The sequence below is a fragment of the Coturnix japonica genome, chromosome 3 (assembly GCF_054131305.1).
Source record: "Coturnix japonica strain WE chromosome 3, WE-NBRP24, whole genome shotgun sequence".
Classification (NCBI taxonomy): domain Eukaryota; kingdom Metazoa; phylum Chordata; class Aves; order Galliformes; family Phasianidae; genus Coturnix; species Coturnix japonica.
In genome coordinates, this window is record NC_140665.1 from 76,286,102 (window position 1) to 76,305,318 (window position 19,217).

The following is a 19,217-nucleotide window of genomic DNA, read 5'->3' on the forward strand; positions in this document are numbered from 1 at the left end:
ACTGTACTTTCTTTATGCATATATAAGAGGGTATCACTCTTAATCAATTCATTTTAGAGCAGCAGACTAACAAAAAAGCTGTGTTTTTTTTTTCTTTTATAAACACTGACACTTAGAAATTGTGTAGGCATTTTGCATTATCACAAGCCAGCTTTCTCTTAGAAAAAAAAAAGAAAGCAAATTCTTATCTTTCTTCTGTTTCACAGCTGTCAGTGTCAGGGCAGATGGCAAGGACAAAATGTAATTCAGTCAGAATTCATTAAGTACAATTAGGCAATCTGATAGCAATATAAAAGATTAAGATGGACATCTGAGCTAGGAGGTGTTGGAGATGGCACCTGTTTGCTTCGTTCAAAAATAATGAAGAAAGAACCATCTTTGTTAATAGCTACTGTAATGGTGAAGTAAGTTCCCTACAGGAATAGACATCTGTGACACAACACTGTGCAAATGAACAGCCATGTCGAGAAAAATCTATTGCTCTGCCTGGTACATTTAGCTACTGTCAGTCTGATGCAGCTTTTAAGCAAGGTAGCAAAAAATGCCTAAAACCTCCTAAATTTACAATGGTACAATTTCTTTTAATGTTCTGTGATTGGAGAAAAATATTATTTTTTTTTTTTTTTTGTGGATTCATGTTCTTTTGAAAGGATATTTATCATTAGACTGATTGACATGACAGGTAATACTTACGTAAATTCTGTCCTTACTGTACCGAACTTTGATATTGTGAAGGAGAGTGGCTTCATTTAAATACATAAGGGAACCTGAAAGTAAAAGAGTCATATAGCATTAAGGGAACAGGGCCACCTTTGTGTACAGCCAAGCAACTAAGTCCTAGGATTAAGGAACATTTTACTTCCTCTCTCTTTGACTACAGTTTAATCCTATCATTCCTATTACTGTACTTCGCTGAGGCAGAACATTGCCTCAATCAACAAACACTTTAAAAATTGTAGACCTACTCTTCATCATTAAAGTTGCTGAACCCAGTATTAGACTACAGGATCCCCAACACAGATCCTGCTACTGAAAACTGTCAGCTCTAAGGTTAATACAGAATAGCTGCAAATTACACCAGTGCATCAGAAAAAGGCAAAGCAAAGCAGAGTGCAGGCACACACACAGTTTCAACACACTGGCAAAGCTAGGCCTTGTTTTCAGATATAAAACTCTGGAACATGTTTGGCAGTCTGAAATTACAGAGAGCACTACTTGTTATGCCGCCTCAATTTTCAAATAGGTCTGGTAATCTTTTCCTATTTGTCTAAAATTCGAGGGCCATTTTGTCTTGTTACAACTGATTGACTACCATATTTATTATTCCTTAATGTATTAGTGGCACTTGAAAACTTGTATACATTTGACTACTGTTTATAGAATATGCACTGTGTGATAACTGCAACCCCCTACTTCACATGATGCCTATATATGCATTATCAGTAGACAGTGACCAACAACGTACAGAGAGATAGTGTCATTTCTGAATTTGAGCCAAGTTGAACCAATGCTTCCAGGGCCTCAAGGGCCCCAGCAGAGAAAAACAAATCATAGAACCGCAGAATTGATCAGGTAGGAAAAGACCTTAAATTCCAGCTTATTTCTGTGGATGTGCAAGACAGACTGCAAATTCACATTGCCTGTAGTCCATCTGCTCAGACACCTCACCCAGAAAGGAAGCTTGAAGCTCAGCAAGCAGCTCCTAACTTCTCCCACAATGTTCCTTCTATGACTCAAAAGATACTGGCAGTAGAATAGGGAGTGGCTGCACCTCCCATCACATATACCAAAACCAGTTTGAAGCAAAGGTCACTTTAGCAGTGGTTTGCAGCCTCCCTCTGGCTTGTGTAGCTGCACTGAATAACAGTGCTTCCTTCCCTAACTAAAATATAGCCTTACTTCAAATGACTGGAGGCATTCATATTTTTCAAAGGACCGTGCAGCTTCGGGGTTGTCTAGAAGAAACCATCTTCCTCTGAAAAATCTCTTGTACATACAAACCTGCTATGTCAGAGGCTCCTAGACCACAAATTGCACAGCTGCCCTAGCAGACCTATTTCTGCAGTCACCTCTTTGAATGAGGTCAACACAAGTGAGAGACATTATTGAAGGAAATGAACCAGAAACTTTTGCTTGCTCCAATGAATGTTGAAATCTCCTTCTCCCTGTAGGTGTTGGTGGTGGTGGTGGGGATTAAATTTTGAACACTGTTGGTTATGTTTAATCATTTCAATTCTCAATACTGAGTTAAGGAACCGCTGTACTGTAATTGTCTTTGTACACTTAAAATTCAAGAGAAACAACCTTCTCTCTTGACTGCATCCTCAGATGAACCTCATGTGGCTTGCATTATATTTTCAAGAAAATAGTTAGGCATCCCCCAATAGTTGGTAATTATCCAAACAACACAGGACCCCAGATTTCAATATTCTTAGTCCCAACTATTCTCTTAGCAAAAGGATGCCAGTCCTCACTAAAGGCACTGTACCTGAAGATTCACCATGTAATGGGAGCTTGTCTCCAAGAGAAACACTGTCACCTCAATGTGAGATGTGCGAAATAAAGCTTATGTCAGCAATTTCAAAATCACACATTCTTCAGAATAAACTCCATAAAAGAAGCAACCACATCCAGAGTCAAAGACAGTAACCAGAGAATTACTGTTATCCGTATTGCTTGTTCCTAAACATAAGGAGTGTATGTGCACAGTCACATATATTTGCATATACAAAGTACACACAAGTCAGGCACTTAATGCCAGGAAATACCAATGTCAAATCCATACATGCTGGCTCTCCTGTGCATACAATAAAGCAGGGTTTATATGGAAGATTATTTTTAATCCTGTAATTGCAAGGCTCTGTGTCTATTGGACACTTTTTAAAAATAATTTTTATCTGATATCCTGCCCTCCCCATTCCTTCCTTTTATGGCTTTCTTTTGTCATAAAAAAATAGAAGTTCCACATGTGGTGATAGCCTTCTAATTCTGAGAATGCTTGAGGCTGTTGGGGAGTGGAAGAAGAACGTTAATCACAAGAAAATGTAAATTATTTGTCTCTGTACCATTTGCAGTGTTAACATTTGAGGAAGGGCTAGGTTCACAAAAAGGTTCTCTCTTGCAGCCAGCATTTTAGAGATACGGAAGACTAAGGGTGGGGAAAAAAAAATACTTCAGCAGGCTACTCCCTGGAAGGGAGTTAATCACTAAGGATAAGTTTGAATGGTAAATGTATTATTAACTAGTTCTTCAGGATTTTTCAAAACTATTATAAGGAGAGACAGAAAGCACCTAGTAGTTTGACAGGTTTGACGGTGATTTATATTTAACATGCTCTTCCTACAGATTAACAACACTCAACACAAATCACAGAATGGCTTTGGCTAGAAGGGACATTAAAGACCATCTAGTTTCAAAATCCCTACCGCAGGCATAGTTGCCAACCACTAGATCAGTTTGCCCAGGGCCACATCCAACGTGGTCTTGAATGCCTCCAGAGATGGAATATCCACAACTTATCCAGTCTTCTCTGAGACAGAAAAAGGCTAAACTTGGGATTCATATATGCTGCAAATAAACCCTAGCTGCTGAGCAAAAGGTAGAAATACATTGGAAATCTGAAAATATTTGGTACAAAATATTTTTAAGTTTTATATTTTATTCACTAAACCGCAGAAGATATTTTCTTCAGTCTGAAGACTATTCTAACTTAATTTAATAGTAGTTTGTTAAAATCTCAAATTATACCTATTATCTCATTCCAATTTTCAATTCCCTGATGAGGACACTCAGATGCCAGGACATCTCAGTACCATCACTGAGACAGATGAACACATTCAATGCATTTCTTTAACAACCATCATGGGCACAAAAGACAGATACCAACTTTGAAAAGTTCCTACCCACACAACATTCACGAAAATACAAACAAATGGAAGCAAAGTTGCCAGTTTGGTTCCACCTGTAAAAACACTGCATCATCTAAGTCCAGTCAGAAGCCTCAAGTCTCCTTTTTGTGTTACTACTGAGTAGTTGTTACAGCTGTACTTCCTGCCATGGGATATAAATACTATTCCACAATAGAAACTGTGGATCTCAAATCATCTAAATCATCTAAACAAATTTTTATTTATTTTAAATGAACAACAGAAGCTACTTTTCCCCACCATTCATGAAGTGACCAGTACTTTGGCCAACTATGAAGTGAACATGCTTACACTTCCCCCACAGCCCCCAAACGCTTAATTTATTTTTAAATCCATAACTTACAATTATCTTCCACATCTTTTTTGCTGTCTTCTTCGGCAGGAAACACTTGATTGATAGCAGCCTGGAAAGTCTGTTAGATGAAAAAATATTAACATTGTCAAAATTCCTTCAAAATAAGGACTTCAAAGATGTCTTATGTCATGTTGCAAGTAAACATACCACAACTAAAATTTCTACCTTTATAACAGGTTTGGAAATTATACTGACCTACTAAGTGCAGACAACAAGAGCAGCATTTGCCCTGTTGCATTACACTACAAAAATTGCTGTAATGTAAATTCTTACCACAAAAATATTTGATCCTTTTTGAAAGTTGCATATAATCATTAGCACACAAGAGACAACACTAAAAATAAGGTTGAGAAAACCAATAATACTGCAAAGGGAAGAGAATTCTAGAGAACAACTCCCTTAGCTTTGCAATAAAGCAGAAAGAAGAAAAATGAAATTTAGTTCAGTTGAAGGGCTGCGTTGTCATTTTCACATAGTGTTTTAAAACACTCTCACTTAAAACATAAGTATTCAGTAAACAATATTCTCTATATCCCCAAATTCTGTTGTAACTCCAGGCTGTAACTATTTTCTGCAGCAAATTGGTATTCAAGTAAAACAAAGACTTTTCTTCAGCCTCTGTACTCCAAAGATATAAAACCAGCCAGTTACCAAATATTCATGTCCAAGTGGAAAAATTCATATTAAAAAACAACTTCATTTCTCCTTTATTCTCCAGAAATTATAATTCACATTCTTGTTAAAATGAAGGAAAACCATCCCAGAATGCTTGTATTACAGAATCTGCATGAAAAAGCAGGATAGCATAGGATAAGAGGTAGGGCTTCAATTATATTTCTTGTTTACAGTTTTAATAACTTGTTTGAGCCACCTAAGGAATGAACAAAAACCCTGTTGTACCAATTAAACATGACAGCCGCCATGCTACTACAGGCCTCTTCCCTGTGGAAACGCAGATAAGAGGTTTAGTTTACTCTCTCTAATATTTCAAAAGACAACCAACCAGATAAAAAAGAATGATCTTAATAAATGAGAAATGTGCTTGTTTAGCGTTGTATCCGGCAAGGCAGTACCATGAGAAGCATCTCATGTGAATGTTTAGGAGAAATACAGCAATTAGCTGATCTTTGCTTCACTACAAAAAATACAATATGATCTTGTAACTTATACCATCACAAACATCCACACATTTCAGCCCTCTCTGAAGAGGCACAGACTAATAATATCACTGAGTGAAAGTCATTTCTGACAGCTGTAAAACATTCACTCTGCAATATCCCTCCCCTACAAAGTTATCATGCTGTATGCAAATTATAGTCAGAATTAATTATGTTTTGCCATCTCCTTATCAGGATTCATTGCAGGGGGAAAAAAAAAAAAGCATAAAATACCTCTGTAAGGGAAAAGAAGCTGCACAGTGACTTTGGAACACTTGGATGTCCACCAGACCACTTTCCTTCTAAACATGGTGAAGCTATGATGGATCTGAATGTCACCTACCTCAGCAGTTTGGTTCTAGCAGTGCAGTGAGCCCTTCCCTCCCTCTTAGCTGTGAAAGACAGAACTGTTTTTCTTTTATTGTCTCAAAGTTTGCTTTTGTGAGGCCTTTCTGATGATAAGACTCTGACAGGCAACTGCTAACTATCCAGGAGGGTAAATGGTGGGTGTTATCGTGCCATCCCTGCTTAGGACTGCAAAGATAAGCAGGAACAAGACAAGCAGACTTTTCCAGGGGTGCTGCTGGGAGGAGCAGACCCCTGCAGAAGGTGGTAAATCTTGTGTCTGGCAACAGAGACCTCCAACCCTTGCTGGCTTATCTGTGGGACAGGAATGTCAGAAAAGTTAGTTTTAAATCATTTTACAAAGAAGTGTTTGTTAAGAAGAAGAAAAAACCCCCACCGAAATGGGGGATAAAAGGCCCTCGCTAAACTGGGGACTTTGGAGACAAACTCCCAAAGACACCTTTGACGGAGAATTCCCTAAGGGGGAAACTTCGTCGGAAGAACCCCCGGGACCGGCTTGCTGCAGAGCTCCCTGGCTGTCTCCCATCCCCTGCGGCGATCAGACGAGTTCCTGAGATCGTCGGACCTACTGTGTACCTCGCTGGACCCACGGTGGTGACTATCTCTTTCGCTCTCTGCAAAGACTCCTTGCTTACATTTCCTACTTTTTCTATCGCCTACCTTCCCTTCCCCATCTCCCTAAAAATAGCTAGGACTCTAATAAACTGGTTGGACCAACATTTGAACCGTTGCTTCTTAATCTCACGCCAGGTATACACATATCAAAGAACCTTGCCTCCCTCCTACAAATTGGAGCGAGACATTAGCACACTGAAGTTGGAATATATTACCATCATTTTTTCTGCAAGTTTGTTGACAATAAAGGTATACTACGTTGGGTAAAGATTTGATAGATCTCAACCCAGTTATACCACATCTACCTCAGAAGAGGAAGGAAGAGCTTTTTCAGTCTCAGCTTTCTGAGCAAAGATAAATCTCCATGAGCAATTAATGAGATTTCATACTGACCGTCCTCCTTCATTGTTTCACGCAATGGGAATTGTGAAATAATTGCTAGAAATTACATTATTAGATATTGTGCAGGGATAGCTTGTGACAAACCAGATGTCCTTCCCCAAGCCCTTCCCATCATCTCTAATTTAGTGTAGAATCATATATAAATATTTAATGAATGTCAAAAGTAATAAGCAATATAAAGACAATTGCTCTCCTGCTGGATTTTTTTTTTTTTTTAGATCAGAATAGTTTAAACTACGTGAACTAAGAATTTTACTCCTGTCACAGTCCTCCAATGCTTTATGCTTAAGGTGATTATTTCGTGTGTAGATAAAAGTACATTATTTAAAGGTGTAAAGCCCTAAATATTGCCAAATACCATTACAATCTAATCTATTAAACAGAACAGGGAAGCTATTGCACACTTATCATTTAAAAAATATATATTCATTGAATTTTGATTTGTTGTATTTTGAAATAAATTGACTTTAAGTGGAAAATGCTTTAGGTCAAAAACATGTTAGAGCATAGTCTAGGACAAACTTTCTAAACATTGAGAGGATATTACTCTTATAAACTCTAAAGTGGTCTCAGAAGGCAAAGCAGAGGATTTGTGTGTTTTAGTGTAGGTTTTTTTTTTCCCCCTTTGTAATGAGGCAGCCCTTGAAATCCAATGGCAGTCTTAACAATTCTTCCAGAAACTAGATGAGTGAAAAAAGATATCTTTCCATTCAAGCAGGATCTTCTTTCCGCCATGTAACCCAATACATGTAACCATGCCTTCCTTTATACCTTCCAGATACAGAAAGGGAGACATCCCTGCTCTCAGCTGCATCTCACAGAACAACTTAAAGCAACACAAACCATTCATATGGTGGATAAGAGCCTGCTTTATTCACTCACACAAGCTGCACTCAGGGCTAAAATAATGCCTTTGCTTGAAAACACTGAACTTTGGACATTCTGATCCTTACTTTCAGAGCACATTTATTCATTTATACTTAACCTAGTAAAATGCCTTTCTGGTTATTCAGATCATACCAGGATAGGGGCCCCACAAAGCCTTCCAGAACCCTTCAGAGACTTTCTCAAGAGACATCAGGTGGCTCTCAGGTGAACACAACAGGGGTGTAAGCTGGTGTCTGCAGCAATACGTGCCTCCCCAGCTCTGCCAGAAACTCATTACTACAGTACCATGTGCATCCTATTAAGGTCTCTCAAGGTGCAAGCCCCTCTGAGGCATCTCCCTAATCACTTAATTCAGATTTGCTACCTCTAGGAAAATATTAAACTCCCCGTTTGGCCATTACACTAGGATCTGCCTTTGCCCTATTACAGAATCAAGCAATCCAACAGAAGCTATTTTCGGCAGTTCCTAAGGTCAGAATTTCCGATAAGTTTGAAAAGTACATTCTGAGTACAAAATGTGTATGTGCAGCATCAGCCAAGTGTAACAACAGGCTGTCTTCCCACTGCCTCCCTCCTAGCATCCCAATGTGTGACAGCAGGCAGGCTCCTAGCCTGATGGGACCCCACTCATTCACAAACTGCTCTCTAGATTCCCTCTCTTCTTTCCACTTTTTTCAGCCTTGAAAACCCATGATATAGCTTTGAGGAGCAACTCCCATCACATAGCTCATGCACCCTCTCTTCGGATAACAAGCTCTCAACCATTTGCATTACTCCTACACAACACAGCCTTGGTTACTCAGATCCCCATGCCTTCTTAGACGCCTTGATGGCGATAAGTAAATACTGTTGCTAACTCTACATGAGCTGTGGTATCTAGTTGCTGGTTCATAAGTAAATCAGCATGTTTGCCAGCTACTTCCACCAGTCTGGGCTGGGCAACTCAGCTTCACAACACAAAGCAGCCTGTGGCCGCACATACCCTAGGTCCTCCTTCCTGCTGCTGCTTGCTGCCATCCTGGAAATTTTCCACTTCTCGCTGCTCAGGCGGATCCCTTCTCTGACCTAGTTTTGCGTTACACAGCTCCACTGACATGGCTGAGGGTGCCACTGTAACGCCGTGGCTCGCTGTGGACAGGGGAGGGAGGGAAGGACAACAGGAAACTGCTGCCTCACAGCATTTACTGCAGTTATTAACAATGTATTTTAATTAACCATTAATGGTATAAAAGGCAACAATCAAGAAAAGAACACATGCACGTTTCCTTTTCAGTCATTTATACTGGGTAAGATACCAGTGTCTCCAGAGAATACGTACGACATGATAATGACCCAGATTAAAAAATAATAATAAGTTGCACTGCCCGGGTACGTTTACATGATTGGGTTACTTATCTCCTCCCTGTAATTATCACAGGCAGCTCTGGAGCTGCTGGATCACTTCTTACTGAAGAGCACTTTTGAGCTGTCATTTTGAGTAAACAAAGTTGATAAGCGTGGGTACAAATGCTGACTGCTTCAAACCAGCAGCCCCAATGCACAAAAGCAGTGACTTCTTCAAAAGACAAAAAGCAGTCAGAAATATTTCACTATAAAAGGAAACTGATGTCACTTTGGAAAGACTGAGAAGGTAATTAAGATAATGCTTTGCTCCACCTCTATGAATATAAGCGTGATAACTCAGAAGTATAGGACCATAATCTCTACTGAATTTAAATGCCTAATTGTGAAATGTTTGGGCCCTTACATGAATGAATACAGATTGTTCACTGTGAGCCATGAAGCAAAAATAACTATTTTAGGATCCATTTTAAGTAAATAAAGAAAAAAAAAAAAAAAAAAAAAAAAAGAAATAATAAAGGAGGAAAAAAGGAAGGAGGCAAAAGGGAGCTCCCAAGACAGCACACATATTAGAAATAAACAGAGATTCAAGAATAGCTTTATTGACTGTTTTTGTTTTCAATATGTGAACTTTTGCTCACATCAGAACCTTCTGGGGATATAAACACAAACAGGGCTAGGGGTCAACACCATTTAAATCAGTAAAAGCCTACTTAATCACAGCTCTGGAATATTTAATATACTCTTATCTGAATAATTTTGCCCTTTCCCAGATGGAAGAACACATACTATTACCAAACCTACAGATCTTATCTCACACACAAAGATATCAGATGTTACACGTCTTACATTTAAGGAAAGAAAAGTCTACTTCCTGTAAAATAATTTGTTTTAAAGAAAATCTGAAAACATTCAGCTCAAAGGAAGAACTGCTGTGTAACCTTTTGATCTATGACAAAGCACTCTCTATTACTGCAGACATCGGGGTAAAAAAAGCTACAAAAAGCCCTGCTTTTCCATACCTGCAGTTGCAAAACAGACAAAATTGTTAGAAACAGCATACATGACATATTGAAAGACCAAATTACAACTTGTAAAACAGTGCGTAACCTTATTCAAGCTAGTAAAAACCAGGATGCTGGCCATCTGAATTAGGATAATTAATGGTAACAAGGGACTTCCTGTAAAAACTGACATTTAATTACACTGTACTGAATCTGAAAGATGTCATGATAAATGATGCAGCTTGGACACTTTAATTAGGAATTCAGTTTAGAAATTATATTTCTTTTACCTTTAATTTAATGTAGCAATTCCATAGGACCTTTGATTGACATTATATAACACTTTATAGTAGTCAGGGTAAGAGGATTCATCACTCAGTCTTTAGCAGAGTAACAGAAAATTGTCTAGTCTAAGACAGAAACTAGCATACTCCTTCAGGACTCTCTATATATGTATCTACCAGAAAAGAGAGAAGTTAATATCAACAACAGACTCTGAACCAACCTCAAATTTAGAAACATCAAGTATACAGTACTGAATCAAATAACCACAGAGATTCAGTCCCCCCATCCAGCTTAAGCACACATGCACATTCATATAATTGACAGAAAGCATGCATTTCTTATCAGTGGGATATTTCACTTGCCCTACAAGCCAAAGCAGAACGAAGTTCCTTAGTCAAACACAGCAGAATAGAAAACCTTTTCCCCACTCATTCAGGCTGCATGTAATGGTGGCTGTTGGAAAAGAATTGGCCCACAGGCTAAACATATATATATGTAAGTTTTTTCTCTGTTCCTTCACTTATCAGACACTTACCTTGCCTTTCTGATTCAAAGGTTCAATAGTTAAGTAGTCAGTACCAATGTCCACAATCATGCCCATCTGAAATCCATCAGTTGGGTGTGGAGCCCAAACGGGCTTCCCGTCCTCCATTGTGGGAACTATCCAGTATTTCCTGTAACAAAAGGAAAAAAACAACTGTATACAAATCTAGTAAGCTGTCAGGATTTAGTACACAGGCATTAATTTATTAGATTTATTCCTGTTACTCAGCATGGAAGCAGCCAGACAACAGACTGGAGCCAGCTTGTCAAGACACAACCTTCCAGCCCTTTTCCATTCTGTGATACTTTACTTACAGAGGACTCACTTAAGTTTGTGTAAGGAGATGATTTAAGGACTGAACAATTTTCTGGGTGGTCCACAGACTATTGCTAACTGCAGCTACTACTATCAAGGTATGAATAAAAACAGGAGCCTAGCTCAGCAAAGTGTGAAGTACAGGACAGGTTTGAGGCTAAGTCTATACTATAACTGTGCACCTTTATACATATGTATAAACACACACACAAATATATACGCATGCAGTGAGTCATACAACTAAGAGGCTTGTCTTTACCTGACCTAGGGTGCAAATACCTTAATTTCTGTCATGGGCACACATCCAGGCACGAGCTGGGCAGCAATGCAATCCCTTCTCATTTGAGACAAATGAATGTACACGCTTCTCACACAGCTGGGCATATGGCTCCTAAATAACCCTTTTATGTATTTCTTACAAATATACTGATTTATCATACTATTCATTTGAGATGCTAACATCCAATATGGAAACACCAAAACTCTCTCTGAACTTCGACCTTATTTTCTATAAAAATATGGTGTGAAAATAGTTTTAGATTATACGGAATCTGCACTAGCCAGGCAAAATTGGTACTAAGGCCAAGACATTCAAACCTTAGACTCCTCAAGTTATAGAGCTAAATAAGTTCCCACTTAAAAGAAGTATTTGATTGCATGCAAATCTCATTGAACTAACCAGGAAAGCTGCCAGCATTGGCACAATCTGAATGGCTAATGGTGCCATTTTAAATATGCTGAATAAGTCCTTTTTTTGAAACCTACTTTAGAGTCCTTACCCTAATGAGAATAGGGATTCTTCACAGCTTGACAGGCTCACTCCTCCTGGCTTTCTCAATTTCTCCTCCAAAACAGATTCACTTACCAAAGTGACGTGCTTTCAGAATCCCAAAACTTGTAAAAACATTTGCCACATCACTAAGGTGGAACTTGCCCCTCCCAGTAAGAATCAAATGAGCCCGCAAGCCAGGAAGAAAACACCGGCAGCAAAGTTATATGCTAGGAAACAAACCCCATGCCTGTCTTTTCCCATCTGAATGAAAAAGGAGCTTCAAAATTTCTCATTGTTAGTGAAGAGGCTGCAGATCCCCTGATCACAAGCAGAGGCAAGGACAAAAGTCATCGTCCCCCCAAGGAAGTTGTACAACCACAAGCCGGAAAGGACATCCTCATCTCGCTGAGAATGTGCCAGGACACGCTTCACATGACCTGCATTTTGCTGCCTCCAAGGAACTTAAAAAGGCCTGAAGAGACAGCAAAGCCTTGCTGAGATTGCTTTGGGAATGCTGTAGATCTTAACATCTTCATTGTCAACACATAAAGCAATCTGTCATTACCTTCAAGGACAGAGGATTTAAAGTAATTCCAAAGCAAAGACGTCAGAATGCAAAGTCAAATACTTTTTAAAATCATGTCCATAAGAGACTTTGCAAAAAATCATTGTAGCATACTTCATTTAGAGCAGATCTCTCTTTTATGTTTAAATATACTGAACTAATTAGCTATTTTTTCCCCCTAGCATGCAGTTCAGGATGCATAAAGATAACAAGAATTTTAACACATGAAAGTTTATAGCATATTTCATTTGCACGACTCATGCTATTTAAAAGAATTTATGTAATACAGGAAGCCTTACAGTTTATTTTCCCCTGTGGTTGGAGCGCATTAACTTCTAGCTACTCCTAATGTTTATGTGCTAAAACATCAAGCATTGCATTTGCCTCTTATTACTTCCAGCAACTTGCCATATGCCGTGAACTCTGCATACCAGGACCATCATTAGCATGTTGCCAGCAACATGGGATATATCCTGTATAACAACATCTGCAAACACTCACAGCTGGCTGCTGGCCATATTCTCTTTACTGTAGGATATTGTAAATCAGACCCAAGATACATCATTGCTCTATGTGTTATTTCTTCCAGTCAGACCTGACCTCTGAGTATCACTGCCACAGTGGGTGCAGCTGCTAAACATCTGAGTTTTTTTCTGGGTATAACCAGGCCTTCATTTCTTCACAAGCCTATCATCTTCTTTTAAAATGCTACTTCAAACTGGCACTTCAGCCATGTGTCACAAACCACTAAAAACAAGACTCTCCTCTGCATTCAGTGTATGGCCAACTCTCCAGATGTAACAACCTTGCAAAAGGAAAAAAAAAAAACAACAGCACTGCCAAAATTTCTGCTTCAACATGAATCCATTCGTTCCAGTTGGTATCTGGAGGCTTCTGCTTTGTTCACCTACAGAGACTTCTGCATCCTTGCACAGTCCGAAGCCTACTTCATGTTTTATTAACAAATGATGACAGGGTAATGTCATGAACTAAAAACTCCTCTTAAATGACAGAGAAATAAGTGAATTCAGCCACCAGAATGCAAAATGCACATTTGAGAAGAACTAATAGAGGTTTTACAAGCATGTAAGAATCCAGTAGCTGACTGCATCGAAATTAAAGTGTAGTAGTAATTCGTGGGATAGCTAATTACTTTTAAGAAATACAGTCTTCTGCCTGAGAAGTGTCACAAAACTAGTGACTGTAACATTTTGCAGTCAGCACTGCTGAGCATCTCTATTAGCTGAGACCCTGACTGACTTCTGGCAGCACAAAATGAGCTGTTGAAACCTACCAGGCTGTACCTGCTCCACTATCTACCTTCCCATCTGATGCAGATGCCTCTGCCCTTGAGACTGATGCATGAAGTCTGTTTCAGAACCAGCTCTTGCACAGCCAGTTTCCAGCTTGGCATCCTGAGATAAGCTGAAGCATGGAAGTACAAGTTCAACTACCTGAGACAAGTCCTTTAGGAAAAGGCAACACCATTTTATTGAAACTGAAAGAAAAACGAAAATGAAAGAAAATGCTTTATTGATTAAAACACACAGATCAGAGAATGCAAACTAGTAGCAGCATTTCTGCTAATCACAGCAGGCTGAACACCTTAGAAATGCAGACCCAGTTCTTTCATTTCACTGCCTAGTGCTTACAGCTTCTCACAAGCAGGTGCCTTCATTTAATTTTCTCTGACACACTTATCTAGTTGTATTTGCATTGCATTTACCATTCACATAACAAATACCTACTCTGCTGTAGTCTTTATTACTCAAAACATTTTTTAAAAGAAAGCCAATACCTTATGCTTAAAGCAGAATAGAAATATAGTTTTATTTTCTCTGCAGTAAAAGTGGCAGTTCACAATTAAAGAACAATCCTGGATCTCAGTAAAGAAAGCATGCAGTGCTCTGCATCATTTGAACATTCACAGCTCTCTTTCCAATTTCTTATGAGAAAAAATAAAAGAGGTTCTGAAACCAGAAGTTAAAATAGCAAGTGAACCCAGAAAAATATCCTGGAAGAACAAATGCTATGGAGTAGAGTAGAAGATGTGATGTGGTACAGCCTACAGACCTGTGCAGTCTATCCTATACCGTCTCACTCTCCTTGTTTCTGAATTGCTGCTCTGGTCAGGTCAGCACATCTGCATCCCTTGTTTCGTTTCCTTCCTGTCCACCTTGAGAAGCACCGGTATTTGTTACAAGAGGGTCCTGAGTAAGAATCAGAGCATTGCAAAAACACATATCCACTTCATCTGCACATATTTAAATGGCTGCTGCATAAATAAAAGCTCTGAAGAGCAGACAAATTTACTAATTAAATAACAAATTTCCTTTACAGAAGAATATATTCTCAATATACAAGAGGAAGAATGAATTCTGTACAACTCTAAGCTTATGAAACTCCAAGCCTGTGGTCTTTTGACTACGATATTGAGAAACTAAGATTGATTCACATGAGGACAAACATTTGCTGATTACCTCGGTGATTCTTGTACTTGTCAGCTTCTCAAGCTACACATCTGTCAAGAATACTGCTCCTACTTTAGTTTTTACTAACAACATACACTGGTTTCTATCCCAAATCTCCTTAATTAAAATAAACCAAGTGGAACTGCCTAATAGATCAAAAAAAGAAGTACATAGAATCTACAAGAGTATTTTCAACTCAAACCAAGTGATAGCAACAAATAGAAGTAGCAAAACCCAAAACACAAAGTCAAATTTCAGTAACACTGAAAATGCAGTTAAAAATAAAGCTAAAGTCAAAATTAAAGGAAGAACTCCTCAGTTATGTCCTGGACACCACTTCAGACCCACTAAACAGTGGGGAGAAACAGTGAACCTGAACTACTAACCAAGGCAGAAAAACAAGTTGGAAATGGGTAGCTCAAACCACACTCCTGAAGGCTGCAAACGTCAGCCTGGGTTAAACTAGGAGAAGGGCACAGAGCACGCAGGTTTCATCATTCAGGTGAAGACCTCAAAGTAAAATCAAGCCATATCACAACAAAGTAGAAGGACCATGAATGCAGAGAGGCACACACTTGCAGGTTTACCAGTAGCAGCTAGTGAAGCTAAGTGTGAACTCATCAGTTTGTGGTGCTGTGGCTGAGGCACCAAGCTGCCTGTCTGCTAGGCCTGAACTCACCAGCATGCCCAGCCAGCTCTCCCTACCCAGTACACTCTGATGCTGGGCTATAGCTCATTTTCAGGTGACCTAAGGCAAGAACTCACTTGTTCAGTCCCCTTTAAGAATACATTCCCATCAGATTTTACTTCAGCTTTTACCGAGCTGATCCAGAAAGTGGCTGAGCTAGACCGAATCCCAGTAGCTCACATGAAGATAAACCAAACAAATTCATCAAGGAAGTCAGAGGCATATTTCCAGACACAGATATAATAATAATAATAATAATAATAATAATAATAATAATAATAATAATAATAATAATAATAATAATAATGATATTTTTAAAATTTTTAAAAACACTTTTGATTGTTTTTGAATTTTTCATAACTTGCCAGTTCTTATGTTTTGAGTTCTTTGGTTTGTTGGTTGTTTTTTTGGGGTTTTTTGTTTGTTTGTTTCCCAGAAAAATACTTGAAGTAGAAACAGTACAACAACCAGTGACACTATTGCATGTTTTATTCTTTTAGATGAGTCATCCTCAGTCCTTGAACTTCAAGCAACCCAACAATTTCAACAGAGAAAGTCAAGGCTGAAGTCCCTGTTTTATTAATAACAATGTTGTTCTCCTTGGCTGCACTGGAGAACAGTTCAGAAACACCTCCAGGGGCAGGGGGGTGGGTGACCCGTCACACGCCAGAACACAGCTCTCACTCTTGACTAAACCCACTTGTCTTCTCAAGCTTTGAACTCCAGGTCCCCAACCCTCTCTCTGCAGTGGAATAACACAAAACACAGTAAATAAGTAAATCTGAAGAAAAGCAAAACGGCAACCCAAACTGTTTTAGCAGTTTGATAAACGCTTATGCATATGCTTATGCATGTAAACAGCAACCAAACAAGACACCTACTGATCTAGAAGAGCTCACATTTTCAAAGAAGTCACAGTGCAGTAAAGACTCGGGCATCTGAGCAGCAACAAATCAGACAAAATCTGTTATTGGTACCAAAAGGAATTTGGCAGCACTAAGAACTGCAGACCAGAACAATTTCCACATTAGCCACATCCTGACCACAGCTGAACTTTCTTGTTTTCTCCCTTCCCTTCCCTTGCACACAGCACAACTCTTTTATTTTTGGTAATATATTCATTTTCTTCAAGGGCTTCCCTAAACTTTGACAGAGTGCCATGCAGATTATGGTTCCCAGACCACAGCTAATCTTGGGTGAGGTTTTGCCACAGTGCAAGACAAACGTACTCCTGCTAGCAAGGCTATTTTTTGCATCATGGGCTCAGTGTCTTGGGCCTTGCAACAGGTGGCCAATGCAGCTCCACTGCTCATCACTTTTACAGAGAGCAAATTCTAAGAAATCTAGCCCTTCTTCACAAAATGGTTAGCCAGGCTGAGGTAGAAGTCCAAGAGTATTCTACTGATTTTAAAACCTCAAATCAGAACATTACTCCCAACCATTTAACAGTGACACCACAAAAAAAAAAAATGCCTCTCTGCTCAAAAGGTTCTGTTCAAGTCAGCACTAACTAAAAATTACCAAACAACATCATCACAGAAATCAAGATCAGTTTTCTGTTTCAGCGTTATAGAATTCATAAAAGGGACCGGGTCTGGTCAAAGTCATCTTTTAGAGGGAACTTGCGGTAGCAGTAAGGTTACGGCTGCAGGCACTACAGCACAAGCACTGCCTCTTCAGAGTCAGGAGGCATCCCTATGGCTGGAGATTGTACTGAAGCAACCAAAGACACACAGGATCACAGGAAATCTGATGTTAAAGTAATCTGAAAATAACGCATGCAGAATCATGACTAGCAGGATTGGCCCTCAAGCATAATTACAGATTCCCTACAGAAGCTTATGCAGAAGTCAAACCACTGTGGTCACATGCTCTGAACACCCTATTTGTTTTGGCAGGAAAGCCGAAAGTAGAGTTAAGGAAAGCTTTCTGTCAGGTTGTAAGTTCAGCCACAAAATGTGGTTCAGGTGTTTTTAAATTCAAAACTTCCCAAGCAATTACAGCTGAGAAAAAGAATAAATCAAGAATAGTGACTGTAGTGCTGTCAATGCTACTTCCCAATTTGAGTTTGTAACTCCAAGATTAGAGAAAGCATTGATCTATGACACTTGTGCTCTTTGAATAAGATATCTTTTGTAATCTGAAATGTAGACTAACCTTAAAAGATTGGGAAACTCCTCTAAGAAATGAGTCACCAAGTCCTGCCTCACATAACCTTCATTCAGACTAAGTGGAGTAGCATCAATTCAAATGCCTAAAACACATCCATCCCATGACAGCTTGATGGCTAGATACTTTCAAGGATATAATATCTAAATTCTGAATGAAACTGAGCCTCTGCTAAATAAAAGTTGCTGTAACATTCATGATCACTTTTCCTTCTCTTCCTTCAATTACAAGAGTATAGTCTTCATTTTGCTTTCCTTCCTTTAAGAAATACTGATGGATTAGCATCCATACTACGTGCATTTTGAGGGGTTTACTAGCTTTACTCTGTACCAAATAGCTTTACCAGATCCAGTCTGGTCTCCTAGAGAAAACATGAACAAACAGCTGGGGAATATCAGGTGACCTGCATCCTCCACTTTATTTTCATCCAAAAGGAATCCTATTGGTGTGCCTGGAGCCAGAATGCAGTAAACACAGGCAAGCAAAAGGCTCAACTTGTGAGCAAGCTCCTGAGATAACTAACACACATATCTCTGATCAGCCTTCATCCAGGTGCTAATAGTTCCTGGTACGGGAAAGGAAAGAAGTTGTAGACTGTTGCTCTACAATAATCAGGGCAGGGTTAGGGCTTCTTTTTTCTTTTGCCCTTCACTTATTTGCATGTTATCTTCAACTTGATCATAATTTTAATCTAATCTCTATTTCTGAATACAGTGCATTAGGGTTCATATATATATATAGCTACCAATCACATTACATTACTTCATCAACAAAAAAAAAGGGAAGATAGCTTACACTTACAAAGGAAAAAATAAATCCAAAAGGCCAAGTCATTCTTGTTTTCCCCCTCCTTGAGGAAGCACTATCCCTTCTACAATATATTTTGTCTTGGACTCACAAAGTTCAGGACTTCAAATGCATACTTATGTTAGAAAAAAAAAAAAACTGAGCTCACAGTGAGACTCCCCTTCAGACCTTATACAGAAATCATGATCTTGACCTATAAAAACAACAGAAGATTAAAACTACCTTCAGCTTTCTCTCAGTTGCCACAAGTGGATCCAGCAGCTCTCACTCAGATGGGCTTTAAGCCATGAGCAGCCACCAAGCAGCTCTCACAAGCCCAACCCGTCAGCAGGGTGCTGCCCTGACCCCACAGCCCCAGCTGCAGGGGGAAACCACTGTGTTGGGAGAATGCCCCATAGCCCAGAAAGGCATCAAACTACTTGGGACAACAGGCCTCCAGGTAAAACAGCCTACCTGCTCACTCCCTGCAGACGATGACATGAAGTGGAAACTTAACAGCGGCAGCATCTGAAGTGCCGGGAAGCTCTGTTCCTTCATGTCCAGACAT

At 39.2% G+C, this 19,217-nt stretch overlaps 1 protein-coding gene across 11 annotated transcripts in view; it reads right to left on the reverse strand.

The window, feature by feature from the left end:
* Nucleotides 1-19,217, reverse strand: part of MYO6 (myosin VI) — a 93,320-nt gene that overhangs the window by 58,388 nt on the left and 15,715 nt on the right. For all 11 annotated transcript variants that reach the window (XR_004306596.2, XR_004306597.2, XR_014944876.1 and 8 more), the window contains exons 2-4: nucleotides 10,875-11,013; nucleotides 4,270-4,339; nucleotides 694-767 (exon numbers count right to left, since the gene is read on the reverse strand). Coding sequence is in view for 8 of the 11 variants with exons in the window: in XM_085543728.1 (XP_085399854.1) it covers nucleotides 694-767; nucleotides 4,270-4,339; nucleotides 10,875-10,991 (261 nt within the window). In the remaining 3 variants the exon portion in view is untranslated. The remainder of the gene's footprint in view (nucleotides 1-693; nucleotides 768-4,269; nucleotides 4,340-10,874; nucleotides 11,014-19,217) is intronic.